Source organism: Meles meles, chromosome 9 (assembly GCF_922984935.1).
Source record: "Meles meles chromosome 9, mMelMel3.1 paternal haplotype, whole genome shotgun sequence".
NCBI lineage: Eukaryota > Metazoa > Chordata > Mammalia > Carnivora > Mustelidae > Meles > Meles meles.
Genome location: NC_060074.1, coordinates 91,227,405 through 91,242,571, shown reverse-complemented (window position 1 = coordinate 91,242,571; position 15,167 = coordinate 91,227,405). Strand labels below are relative to the sequence as shown.

Genomic DNA, 15,167 nt, shown 5'->3' with positions numbered 1-15,167 from the left:
AAAGCCATCTATGAAAAACCCACCGCAAATATCATTCTCCATGGAGAAAAACTGAAAGCTTTTCCGTTAAGGTCAGGAACACGGCTGGGATGTCCATTATCACCACTGCTATTCAACATAGTACTAGAAGTCCTAGCCTCAGCAATCAGACAACAAAAAGAAATTAAAGGCATCCAAATTGGTAAAGAAGAAGTCAAACTATCACTCTTTGCAGATGATATGATATTATATGTGGAAAACCCAAAAGACTCCACTCCAAAACTGCTAGAACTTGTACAGGAATTCAGTAAAGTGTCAGGATATAAAATCAATGCACAGAAATCAGTTGCATTTCTGTACACCAACAACAAGACAGAAGAAAGAGAAATTAAAGAGTCAATCCCATTTACAATTGCACCCAAAACTATAAGATACCTAGGAATAAACCTAACCAAAGAGGCTAAGAATCTATATGCAGAAAACTATAAAGTACTCATGAAAGAAATTGAGGAAGACACAAAGAAATGGAAAAATGTTCCATGCTCCTGGATTGGAAGAATAAATATTGTGAAAATGTCCATGCTACCAAAAGCAATCTACACATTTAATGCAATCCCTATCAAAATACCATCCATTTTTTTCAAAGAAATGGAACAAATAATCCTAAAATTTATATGGAACCAGAAAAGACCTCGAATAGCCAAAGGAATATTGAAAAAGAAAGCCAAAGTGGGTGGCATCACAATTCCGGATTTCAAGCTCTATTACAAAGCTGTCATCATCAAGACAGCATGGTACTGGCACAAAAACAGACACATAGATCAGTGGAACAGAATAGAGAGCCCAGAAATCGACCCTCAACTCTATGGTCAACTAATCCTCGACAAAGCGGGAAAGAATGTCCAATGGAAAAAAGACAGCCTCTTCAATAAATGGTGCTGGGAAAATTGGACAGCCACATGCAGAAAAATGAAATTGGACCACTTCCTTACACCACACACGAAAATAGACTCCAAATGGATGAAGGACCTCAATGTGAGAAAGGAATCCATCAAAATCTTGAGGAGAACACAGGCAGCAACCTCTTCAACCTCAGCCGCAGAAACATCTTCCTAGGAACATTCCCAAAGGCAAGGGAAGCAGGGGCAAAAATGCACTATTGGGACTTCATCAAGATCAAAATTTTTTGCACAGCAATGGAAACAGTTAACAATACCAAAAGATAACTGACAGAATGGGAGAAATATTTGCAAATGACATATCAGGTAAAGGGATAGTATCCAAAATCTATAAAGAACTTATCAAACTCAACACCCAAAGAACAAATAATCCAATTAAGAAATGGGCAGAAGACATGAACAGACATTTCTGCAAAGAAGACATCCAGATGGCCAACAGACACATGAAAAAGTGCTCCACGTCACTCGGCATCAGGTAAATACAAATCAAAACCACAATGAGATATCATCTCACACCAGTCAGAATGGCTAAAATTAACAAGTCAGGAAATGACAGATGTTGGCGAGGATGCGGAGAAAGGGGTACCCTACTACACTGCTGGTGGGAATGCAAGCTGGTGCAACCACTCTGGAAAACAGGATGGAGGTTCCTCAAAATGTTGAAAATAGAACTACCCTATGACCCAGCAATTGCACTACTGGGTATTTACCCTAAAGATACAAACATAGTGATCGAAAGGGGCACGTGCACCCGAATGTTTATAGCAGCAATATCCACAATAGCCAAACTATGGACAGAACCTAGAGGTCCATCAACAGATGAATGGATAAAGAAGACGTGGTATATATACACAATGGAATACTATGCAGCCATCAAAAGAAATGAAATCATGCCATTTGCGACGACGTGGATGGAACTAGAGCGTATCATGCTTATTGAAATAAGTCAATCGGAGAAAGACAACTATCATATGATCTCCCTGATATGAGGACATGGAGAAGCAACATGGGGGGGTAGGGGGATAGGAGAAGAATAAATGAAACAAGATGGGATTGGGAGGGAGACAAACCATAAATGACTCTTAATCTCACAAAACAAACTGGGGGTTGCTGGGGGGAGGTGGGATTGGGAGAGGGGGAGGGGGCTATGGACATTGGGGAGGGTAAGTGCTATCGTGAGTGCTGTGAAGTGTGTAAACCTGGCGATTCACAGACCTGTACCCCTGGGGATAAAAATACATTATATGTTTATTAAAAAAAAAAAAATTTGGAAGGGGAGGTGAACCATAAGAGACTATGGACACTGAAAAACAACCTGAGGGTTTTGAAGGGTCAGGGGTTGTTGGTTGGGGGAACAGGTGGTGGGTAATGGGGAGGGCACGTTTTGCATGGAGCACTGGGTGTTGTGCAAAAAGAATGAATACTGTTACGCTGAAAAAATAAATAAAATGGAAAAAAAAATTAAAAAAAAAACTATACTCATGTTTATTCCTTCAGTTAATAAAGAGGAGGAGGATGTTTTCAAATGTGTAGCTTGCATGGCATAGACAGTAAGCACGAGATCGTTCTAACAATATGTAAACATGGTGCTATATAGTATGATTTCATACTGGCTGGTGAGAAATTTATGCTCTGTTCAAGTGTCTTTCTTTCTTCCTAGTTGCTTCATCATTAAAACTTTGGTCATGAAATGATATAGCTTCTACGACACTCACTAACCTCTCTTTTTCACAAAGAGAGAGTTAGATTTTGATAGGCCAGCATCAAACTAGAATTCAGTTCAACTAGAATTTAATGACACTGTTCTCATTGTTCTTATTTTTACTCTTACCTTTATGGCAAGCTAACAGATTTCCATTTGGAGTCATTGATCAATGGTTTGTCCTTTCAGGGAGGGGGTTTTTATTGCTGACATTGTTAGGATAGCCATTAAAAAAAGTTATAATAAAACACAGACTGACTTTTAGTTGGTTTAGTATTGCTTTCAAGTTGACTATAGATAAGACATCCCTTTATTGCCACTTCTATCTTACTCACTTATTGTTAGTGATGATAAAATCCTTTAAAGAACTGTGTATGTATTCTTCCCAATGACAATCATTACAATTTGTTTGGTATTATTTGTATCTGTGTCCTAATTCCTTGCCTTATTGTAAATTTAGGGCAGGTTACTCAGTTGAATAATTGTTAAGTGTATGGGTTTGGAGCCAGAGCCTGTGGGTTCAAATATCTGCTTAACCACTTTCTAATTGGGTGACCTGTATAAAGAAAATTACTTATGTGTTTTGAGCCTTATACCCTTACCTATAAAATAAGAATAATAGTATATTTTGCATAGGACTGTTGTCAGGATTAAATGATATTTCACATAAAGTTTAGTACAATGCCTTACATGTAATAAGCTTTCAAAACTATTAATTATCCCTGTTGGACTTCTTTGAATTACCTGATTCTCTAATATAGTTGCTTACTTGACATATTTAACAGGTATTTATTAATTTTTAAAATAAGTGAATGTTATAAATATACAAAATACTAAAAACAAAATAAATAGTACAAATTGTGCCCAAAGTATGTTGTAGGATAAAATAATTGTAGCCAGGATTTTAGTTTTCCTCTGCAAAGAATAAGGGGTGTTGTATGAGAGCCCCTTGAAGTTCAAACCCATGGATAACTTTCAAATTTCCTATTGGTAATACCCATACCTACTGATAATATCTCCTGGTGATACCAAACTTTTACATATTTCCCATACTAATTTTAAGATGTGGTGTGTGTGTATGTGTTTAATAGTGTACAGCCATAAAAAAAGAATGAAATCTTGCCATCTTCAATGACATGTGTGGAAGTGGAGAGTATAATGCCAAGTGAAACAAGTTACTCAGAGAAAGACAAATATCATAGGATTTCACTCATATGTGGCATTTCAGAAACAAAACAAATAAACAATGGAAAGAGAGAGACAGAATGTGTGAGAGAGAGATAAGACAAGAAACAGACTCTTGCCTATTAAGAACAAACATGGTTACCAGAGGTGAGGTCGGGGCGGGGGCTATAGGTGAAAAGGGTATTGGGGATTAAGGAGTGCACTTGTCATGATAAGCACTGGGTGATGTATGGAATTACTGAATCACTATGTTGTACACCTGAAACTAATATACCTCTGCATGTTAATTAACTATACTGGAATTAAAATATTAAAATGAAATAAAAATATTTTAAAATGTAAGCTGTAATTACTTTAAGACATTACAAAATGGACATAATGGATTCTGAAAGAAAAATATGTATATATTTGCTTATATTTTAGGTGAATAATTCCCAATTTTTTTCCTTCTCTGACTCAGTGGAATGTCCTTTATTGAAAAGGAACTGAATAAACTGTCAGTGTTTTAGGATTCCTGAAGCTAAGTTTCCTGTACTTCTGTGACTCCCTGATAGCCACTGGGATTTTTACTTCTCAATGCATGTTTATATTAAGAATATTGTGTTTTTAACCATCACAAGGACCAAACTAAAGATCTGAGCAGTTGTTCCAAAGGATTCTCTTCTTGAAGCAGTAATCATCATAGGACTTGGTATATCCTAATTCTAAATTCTGGGTTCATCCATAGAGCTCCACGGATAGGTATTTATAAAATAATATAACATTCTAACATCTATGGACAATTTCTAGAAACAGATAGAAATATCCACAGGATATGTCAAACTTGTTTTTAAAGGTATAGTTAACTAAAATAGCTATATGATTCTTTTTATAGTAAAATGATTATTAATTGGCATTAAGTAATATATTGCATTTTCTGAGTATGTTTTGTTTTTAGAATTCAGAAGGTAATTACAAAGAAAATTTAAATATAAGCAGACTCCATTTTTTAAAAAAGATTTATTTATTTATTTGACAGAGAGAGAGAGAGAGAGAGGTAAAGAGCAACCCCTAGCAGGAGGAGCGGCAGTCAGGGGAGAAGCAGGCTCCCCACCCAGCAAGGAGACTGATATGCGACTAGATCCCAGGACCCTGGGATCATGACCAAGCCAAAGGGAGCCACCCAACCAACTGAGCCACCCAGGTGCCCCTCCATATTTTATTTTTTAAAATGTAATCCAATAACATATTCAGAATGAAGGATATCAAGCTCTATATGCTAAGTCATATAAGAAATTTCTGCCAGGAATCACCTCGGTGGATCAGTCTGTTAAACATCTGCCTTCAGCTCAGGATATGATCTCAGGGTCCTGGGGTAGAGCCCCACATCAGGCTTGCATTTAGCAGGGAGTCTGTTTCTGTCCCTCTGGTCCTCTTCCTCACTCATGGGTCCACTCTCTATCTCTCTCTCTCTAAAATAAATAAATAACTCTTTCAAAAAAATATTAAAAAAATAAAATGACCAACCCTAAAAAAAGAAAAGAAAAGAAAACTTAGATTTGTGCTTATACATTAAAATCAGCTTGAGGATCCAAGTGGTATCAGATTTTGCTGGCAAAACAACTATCCATATTTAGCCATTAACAGTTTTATGAAATAATATATTAATGAGAGTAAAAACCCTAATGTAGAGTTATAATTATACTACTATTTAGCTTTGTCATCTTTGTGGACAGAGATATAGATGATGATTCTGATAGACATACTTATACTCTGAGCAGTCTTAGATTCAATGCCTAGATTGCAAGTCTCTGGGCTGGAGTTTTCATGTTATTAGGGCACTATTTGTATATGGTTCCTTGTTCAATGTTCATGTGGGAAATTATGGAAGTGGAGACGGAGGTAATGCAGGATTTAGTTTGAGATAATGAACTCTGTTACCTCTACCTTTTTTAAAAGATGTATTTATTTTAAAAAACATTTATTATTTTTCTGTGAGAGAGAGAGCAAGTGAGCAAGCAAGTGTGCAGAGGGAAAAGGAGAAGTAGACTTCCCGCTAAGTGCAGAGCTTGTTGTGGGGCTCAATCTCTGGACCCTAGGGTCATGACCTAAGCAGAAATCAAGAGGCAGAAGCTTAACCAGCTGAGCCACCCAGGCACCACTGGTCATTTTATTTTTATTATCTATTATGTTCCTAAATGAAATGACATTGCTTTTTTAAAATAGTAATTTAAAATCTTATCAACCAAAACAAATACAAATATTTTTCTTCTAAGGGTAGACAAAAGGTATTTTTTAAAGTTCTACATTTCTTAAGTATTTTTTATAAAGTGTCTAATATTTATTTTTCTCACATTCTGCTACCAGTCTCCAACTAGGGGTGTGTGTGTGTGTGTGTGTGTGTGTGTGTGTGTGATGTTATTTTGCATTTTTGGAGAATCAAATTTACTTGGTGAAGGATGAGAGGAGCAGTATAGCAAGGATGAAGTTTTTCAAACAAAAGTATCACGGAATGTTAAATTCCTGAGTCAATTTCCTTAAAAAAAATCAACTGCATCAACACAGTTCTTATTAAAACAAATATGTAGTTCTTTCCTTTACAAACTCAATTATAAACCTCGCTGGGCAAAAAGCTGTTTCCATTCATGGCTTTTACTACAGATCAGCCTGGAATCTAGAATATTTGGCATACCTCCTTACTCATTGTGTGGGCTCCTTTTTAACTTTCTGGTTAAATCTCACAATTTCCTCTTATTATTAAGAAGAAGAAAAAAACAAAATAAAATAATATCACCAAATAATTGCACACCCTTTGGCAGAGAGGTAGTCAATGGATGGAAGTTACTGAACACAAGTTATAAAAAGACTAAATGCGTTCCACTTGAGACTATTAAAGGATGCACATGTAGGTCATTCATTTCTTCACAAAAATACTAGATGGCTGTTTCCTGGTCCTATTCATACAGAATAGAGCCCTCAAGGGCTCTGTAAGAACCAAAATATTTCAGTGCCAAAGACGCTATTTTCCCCTTTCTTTATTTTTCTCATACACATACAGAGAGAGAGAGAGAGAGTTACTCAAACACAAATATAATTGTCAGAAAATGGAGAAAAGATTGCATTTTGCAAAACAAACAAATAGATGGATGACAGCAAAACATATGATGCATCAAAAAATTTACCATAAAAGATAATAATATTAGGGGGCGCCTGGGTGGCTCAGTGGTTTAGGCCTCTGCCTTCGGCTCAGGTCATGATCTCAGGGTCCTGGGATCGAGTCCCGCATCGGGCTCTCTGCTCAGCAGGGAACCTGCTTCCCTCTCACTCTCTCTGCCTGCCTCTCTGCCTACTTGTGATCTCTCCCTGTCAAATAAATAAATAAAATCTTTAAAAAAAAAAAGATAATAATATTAGTATAAAAATACATCCTACTGAATTAACAGAAGCTTCTTTGCTCAGAAAATAAGCTCTTCAGATTACCGCGCTTAAAAAAAAAATACATTAATTTTCATGGCAACTACTTTAAAAGTTCAGAAATGTACCAGAAGTTGAATCATTTTTTTAAAAATTTCTATTTAAAAAGAAAGGAGATGACATTTGTCCACATTGTGCTCTTAAAGTAGCAACGCAGAGCTACACATTTGTAAAATAAAATAAAATGTATTAGCATTAGATTGAGTATAAACTACACAGACTTCAGTAACACTTACATGCCAGTCAATATGTCTAAAATATATTCTTAGAGATAGTGATTCTATGAGATTGTTGTTAAGTGTTATTTTACAAATCATCTGGGCACAAATCAGTGTAAGAGTAAAACATCTTCTAAAAGAGTAAAGCAATGTGGTTATTGTTTCTCTCCCTCATGAATTGTATTGCTCCACAGCCGTTTTGCCAGGGTAATGAGAGGAGTAGGCAAGTGCTACCTCAATGATGGTAAGATACGACATAGAAGAAATTTCTTTAGGTAGGTAGAGAAAGTAAAGTGCCCACTTCTGGATCCTGAGAGACTGTGAGAAGAAAAACTTCATCCTTGTTACACTGCTGCTCTCATCCTTCACCTAGTTTTTAATTCTCCATTTGATTCCTTATTTGATTCTCTAATCAAATCTAATCTCAGAAAGCTGCCAAGCTTCCAGGAGAAACATCTAGTATCAGGTACATAACACAGTCAATAAAACTCAGGGGCAACTCTATGACATTAAAAGTGAGTAGGAGCTAGAGAGATAAGCAAGAGACGTTATTTCTGGTTCTTCACGAGACCTGGAGGTTTCCAGGACCACGTGTCTCTCTGCATCTTACCTCAAGAGCTTTTATACAACAGCAGAAACTTAAGATCAGTTTGCGGCTCACCAGAAATGGAGACGTGGAGGGACACAGCCAAGCCTATGCTCCAGCCATGTATGGTGATGCCTGCACTCCACAGCACAGGGTACTGTAGGGGTGCAGATCAGACCAATCAGGCAGCAGAGACCAATAAGGTCCCAGAGAAAGGAGGGTCTTTCTCTTTCCACCTGCTAATGTAAAGGAATATAATCCCACCATCCTAAGTATCTGAGATATCATGATGCCATGTGTTAGGAAATTTAAAACCTGGCTCCCAGCAGCCTCCCTCAACAGCAAACTCCTCCTCCTGGCCCCAGACAAAAGCGACAGCCATCCAGCAGGGAAAAGGTGCTTTAGGATGATCACATAATTTGTTTGCTAATCAAAATACAACACAGAAATTTGTAACCTATTTTTAAATGCAGGGAACATTGATTACAAACACTAAACAGACACCTTAACTACATGCATGTAAATGCACTGCTTTCCAAGATACAGAATTTAGTACATCATCATTTACTGTGTATGTGAGGAGCACAGAAATCCCCCCATGGGTTGTCTTGAAATCAGGGAGCTAACATTTAGGAATGCTATTCTAAGTGCAAGTAATTAAATATTTTGAAAATACCTAACTTCAAATATCATGAATTATTCTACTGCCATTACAGCCATCAGTATCAGAGCTTCTCTGTTTAGGCTCACTCCAGGCCCTCTATCCTACATGCCATTTAGCCCAATATTGACTGTACAGTTAAAAGATTCCTGCCTCTGGATGTTCCCACAATGACTTTAAATAAACTCTCATGCAAACTGACAATTAGAGCACCTGAGAAAGGAACTGAGACTTCATGATGACTGTAGCTTAGAATGTATGAAATGTTTTGTGCTTTATTTGCCCATGAGTATGTAATAATTGTAACATGTAAAAATAATCTTCAGTATTAAATGCATTATTCACATTAATACACTAGAATACCAGAAAATATTAAGGTTTAATTTAATACTGAAAAGACAAGACTATGTGAACTTTTAAGATACTATTTTCTCTTTTTTTAAAATTTTTAAAATTTTTTATAAACATATAATGTATTATTAGCCCCAGGGGTACAGGTCTGTGAATCACCAGGTTTACATACTTCACAGCACTCACCATAGCACATACCCTCCCCAATGTCGATAACCCCACCACCCTCTCCCTACCCACCTCCCCCCAGCAACCCTCAGTTGGTTTTTTGAGATTAAGAGTCTCTTATGGTTTGCCTCCTTCCCGATCCCATCTTGTTTCATTCATTCTTTTCCTACCTCCCAAACCCCCCACGTTGCATCTCCACTTCCTCATATCAGGGAGATCATATGATAGTTGTCTTTCTACGATTGACTTATTTCGCTAAGCATAATACTCTAAACTTTTAAGATACTATTAACTATTATGTATATATTAATGAATACACACAAATATAGTACAAGTTAAAAAAAAAAAAAAACATGAGTGGGGTGCCTGGGTGGCTCAGTGGGTTAAAGCCTCTGCCTTCGGCTCAGGTCATTATCCCAGGGTTCTGGGATCAAGCCCCACATCGGGCTCTCTGCTCTGCGGACAGCCTGCTTCCTCCTCTCTCTCTCTGCCTGCCTCTCTGCCTACTCGTGATCTCTGTCTGTCAAATAAATAAATAAAATCTTTAAAAAAAAAAAAACATGAGTGATACACAATGACTTCAGAAGAAGGGAAGGAAAGAAGATAGAGGTGGGCTTTATATGTTATTGTAGAGGTCTGAATATTTTAAAAGAGATACCTTAGGTCAAATGTTGAAATCTATTAAAAATGGTACATTACTTACTATATAACTTCCTGTACAAGTCTGCATGGTAGAAGTATTTTATAATCATTTATGTACTTGTTTTAACTCTAAAACATCTATTTTTATGTTCTTACAGATTAAGTAGATGAATTCAAATTTCCTCATCAGAGATTAAGGGGAAAATAAAAGCGCATATTGGTCACTCCTATCTTTTAGTTTCAACGTGTTCAGTATCATGTTGGAAAACCAGGCTGCAGAAAGTACAAAGTTACTGTAGGAAACTCAAGTTCCTCTCATAAGCTCTAGCTGGTATGATTATAGCTAGCATCTTATTTTGAGATAATTAGCCAAACAGCAGGTTATAAACCAAGACTGCTCAAAAGTAACAAATGATGCTGAACCAAGAATTATCAAGAATTCTAGCTAAGGCTAAGGCAGAGGGAGACCAGATAAGAAAGCAGGAAACATGGCCAAAGAAAAGAGCAATATGGCAGAGCAGACAGTGCGTTCCCGAGAGCTGTGATGGGAGTATGGAGCTGACCAGGAAAGCCCAAGGAGAACAACGGATGAAAAGAGAATGTCACACAGACATCTAAGGAACAGAGATTGTAAACTATAAACTGGGGACAAAGGACATAATGGAAAGACATGGATTCTGATATCATCTTATAAGAGTTAAATTACAGAAAAGTTTCAACTCTGACTACAAAGTAGAAGCAAGAAACCAGTACCAATTTGTCAAATCCCAAATCTGCATTTCCTTCCTAAAATAGAAAATGGCAGGCAGAAAGTGGGGAAAGTTTGAAATTGAAATTTGGAATGGAATTCCGGGAGCTACTACAATTGAGGTATTGCATAAATTTTGATCAGGCATTCAAATCCGGTGTTTGTCCAACAGTGTAGTAAGTAGTGGAACAGCCTTCCAAGAAGGGTAAACACCTATAATTTAATAAAAGGTATAGATCTACACTTTATAAATATTATTTTAATCCTCTGGGCATATAGCAAAGGAAGAGGAAACACTTTACCTTCAAGCAAAAATAAACAATTTTATAACAACTCTTAACAACTCACAAAACAAAGTTGAACTTATCTTGCCATAAATACGAGTATAACATAGATTTAAGTCTTTACTTACACAGAAATAGAGCTAAAAGATGTTTTAAAAATATTTATGAATTTAAATCCAAATGTGCCAAATGCAGTTTTTACACATAAATTTAGCCATCTCAAAAACTATGTGTAATAAGATGGGAAAATATGTAATATAATTTTAAAATTTGTATCCACTCTCATCAAGATTAAACTATTGGAGAAAGACTCCTAAACTATATTTAATTTATGTCTATTTAAAGTGGTTTTGAGGACTCCTTAAATTCTAGATTAACATAAAATTTTTACACATATTGAATGATAGTTGTTAAATCTGCAAGAACTGCAAAAACTCAAGAATTACACTGGACAGAATTCAATAAACATGGTATTCCAGTAAATATAAAAATTAAATAATTTTAAAAATATTTACACCTTAAGAGTTATTTTTTTATAATCCCCTGTCCTACATGTGTATTTTATTTGTTTGCAAATTATTCTGCTCTCTTTGTTAGATTTTTCCATAGTGTCTCAGTGAACCGCAACCCCTACATTGGTATTATCCATACAATTTAAAGCAAAAAAAAAAAAAAAAAAATTGTTTCATTTAGGATATGTCAAGGTAGAACAAATTACTATTTTAGACCTTTAGAACTGACAGAAACCAATTAGATCTAAAATTGTAGATAAATTGCTGCTGAGAAATAAGATGTAAGAGCTAAGTGAACTCCAAGAGTAAAAGAGAATCTACCCCTAAATTTAGCAGTGGACTAAAAAAATATAGAAGTATGTGGGAACAACAATGAAAACGAGTTGCATATTGAAGTTTTTTGTAAAAGAGAATAGTTCAGTCACTCAATAGCACTTCATGCAAATCTATTTTATATCTTGTGAGGCTCTGAGGACACTCAACATGAGAAATAGTGAAGTTTGCTTTTGTTTTTCTTTTCCCACGCAATGGAAGTATTAAAAGGTGAACTATCCCACAAAAGTTTTAACAGACTTAGTAAAAATACATGGCATTTCTACATCTATTGAAGACAGAAGAAAGGGGAAGGAGGTAGTTTTTTTAGCCCATTAAGAATAAAGATTGAGAAATGCTATACTAAACTGTAATGTATGTAGAAGTATTTTTTAAATTGGGGTGTCTGAGTGACTCATTCTGTTAAGTGTTTGACTCTTGATTTCCCCTCAGGTCATGATCTCAGGGCCTTGAGATCAAGCCCAGATCAGGCTTCACACTTAGGGTGGATGGGTGGGCTTAATGCAGAGTTGGCTTGGGATTCTTTCTCTCCCTCTGCCTCTCCCCCCGCACCAGCCAGCTGGTGCTCTCTCTCTCTCACACTCTAAACAAACAAATATATATATATAGATAGATAGATAGATAGATAGATAGATAGATATACACAAAATCTTAAAAAAAGAAAAGTTTTTTAAAATTAAATTAGTGCCTGCCCACAATAAAATTTTATAGTGGGCCTAAGGCAAATCAGACGCAACCTTTTTGCCTCTTTTCTCCCTCTTATTGTATGTATGTATGTACTTGTGCACTTGTCAGGAATTCACAACAATGACTACGGCCAGGAGAATTCTATATAACTTTATAACAGAAAACATTTAAATATTTTTCTCTTTATACATAAAGAATGAGGTGGTTTAGGGGGCACCTGGGTGGCTTAGTCAATTACCTGTCTGACTTTTAGTTTTAGCTTGGGTCATGATCTTGGGGTCCAGGGATTGAGCCCTGTGTGGGGCTCTGCACTGGGCACTTGTCCCTCTCCCACCTCTCTCCCCTCTCCCATACCCTGACTGGTGCATGTGAGTGAGCACACATGAGCCCTCTCTCTCTCCCTCTCTCTAATAAATAAATAAAATCTTTTTTCTTTCTTTTTTTTTTTTTTAAAGAATGAGCTAGGTTTATACTATGTTCATAGAGTAAATGCTTTAGTGTAAAATAACCCTGGATTCAAGTTCCAGTTCCACCACCTGCTAGTCATGAAAGTTTGGGTAAGTTATATAACCTCCTTGGGGCTCTTTTACCACATCAATAAAATAAGGATAGTAAAGGATTGTGTGAAATAATGAATATAAAGCCTTTAACACATTTTCTGGGCCATATGGCAAACACAGCAAATATTGGGAATTATGGTTATTATAATGATCAATAATGATCAGTTCGAAGAGTATAATATACTGCAACAGTTAAATCACATTATCATAAGGAACAAATTATAGATATTCCAGAAAAATATTCATATAGCTAACATAAGTCGTCATTCCATTTTGCTTCAGTAAACAAAAAAATACCAAAGACAACAGAGCAAACTTGCCAGTAATATAAACTACTCTGCAAAAGTCCTTGATAATCAGTGATGACTATACTTTGAGGCTTTGTGAACTGATGAGTACCGATTTCACAAAGCGGTAAATGGGGTTTCATGATACTCTGATAAGCTGTTTTTTTTTTTTTTTTTTTCATGTTCTGAAGACATATGGAAGACAGAATTAGGAAAAACACTTAAAGACACATGAATGTCAATTATTACACATATAGACCATGAATATTGTCCAGTATAAATGGAGTTTCAGAGAACATAAAGGTTTTTCATTATTTCCTTTTTTCTCAGAAGAGTTCACTAAGAGCATGTGGAATATAGCAGATGCATTTAACACAATTTTGTCTATGAAACCTGAAAGTCCTGTACTCAGTTTGAATAAGCCTTTCTTTCTTTCTTTTTTTTAGAAGGTGGGGGAGGGGCAGAGGGAGAAGCAGAGAGAGAATTCCAAGCAGGCCTCATGCCCAGTGTAGAGCCTGACAAGCCATTCCATCTTACAATCCTGAGATCATGACTTGAGCCGAAATCAAGAGCTGGCGCTTAACTTATTAAGCCACCCAGGTGCCCCAAACTTTGCTTTTCTTAATCAATTACTATATTAAATATTTTTTTTTGCTTCCCTGACAATGCTAAATTTGGTGTATTTTCCTACAATAGAGCCTCCATTAGTGTTTAATAAATGTTGATAACGTGAACTACACATGACACTGCTCTTCATTTCTGTCTCACTGTTGACACTTTCAAGATAGAATGAAATGCATTAAACAAAACAAATATGTTCACCATTTCTGCAATCTTAATTAAGGAGTAATTCTTGTAAATAAAAGTATTTGATTTTAAGTAAAAAGATAAGTGTTTCAGAAACAAATGCTAACTTAAATGATCATTGTCATCTATTAAAACAGAAGAGATACTTGTATTATCTTCTCCCTTCCTTTCACCATGTTTAAGAATAACCAGTAGTCATTGAATGACTGGAAAATCATATGTATTTAAGCAAAAAAAAAAAAAAAAGTCTGGAACAATACAAAGATAATATCTCATTCTTTCCATTCATTAAATACTAATGCCACGCGCATACAAGACAAGAAGGTGATAGCTTAGCCAACCTTTTAAACCCACCTTTCTAGAAATAGTTTTGAGTCATCTTCAGCAGTATTACTCTTCTGCCTTACCTGAGAGTAGCTAACCTGAGATGTTTTTCTTTTTTTTTAAACAAAAAAATAGGTTCTACGACTCTGTGAACACAGGGACAAAACTTTCTCATGTGAGACCTTAGTTTCACCAGAATTGTGCTCAAACTCCTTTCACTGTGGCCATGTCAGATGATGACACAAATACAATAGGTACGATCCAGGGTCACAAAACACTCACCACAGTTGGCCTCATCTGATGCATCTGCACAGTCTGGATCCTCATCACAAACCCACAGCTTGGAAATGCAATGTTTAGTTGTTTTACACTGGAAATAGTCTGGAGAACAGCTGTTTTCGGCTTAAGAGGAAAACATGTATTAAAATGCAGCTTTGAACAAGAACAGACATTTTATCTAAAAAACAATCAGAGGAACAAATGCTTAAGAAAGTCAACTGGAAATGTATTATCTTTTAATTAATAAGGCTCTGAAGGTGAGGGTTTTAACTTACGTTATCTATGATATATACCAAATATCCTTCCCAGTAGAAATAAAACATATTTCTATAATGATACATTTGATAAAAATCAGAGTTCTCGATACAAGCCTCCCTTGATTAGCTATATTTGAAATCAATTTTAAAAACAGAATTTGGAAACGTTCTGAATAATTTTACCA

At 36.0% G+C, this 15,167-nt stretch overlaps 1 protein-coding gene across 1 annotated transcript in view; it reads right to left on the bottom strand.

Moving 5' to 3' along the window:
• The window catches only part of LRP1B (LDL receptor related protein 1B), a 2,013,404-nt gene that overhangs the window by 201,032 nt on the left and 1,797,205 nt on the right, over positions 1–15,167 (bottom strand). Inside the window, exon 66 of the mRNA XM_046019480.1 lies at positions 14,729–14,848. Within this exon, the coding sequence (XP_045875436.1) occupies positions 14,729–14,848 (120 nt within the window). The remainder of the gene's footprint in view (positions 1–14,728; positions 14,849–15,167) is intronic.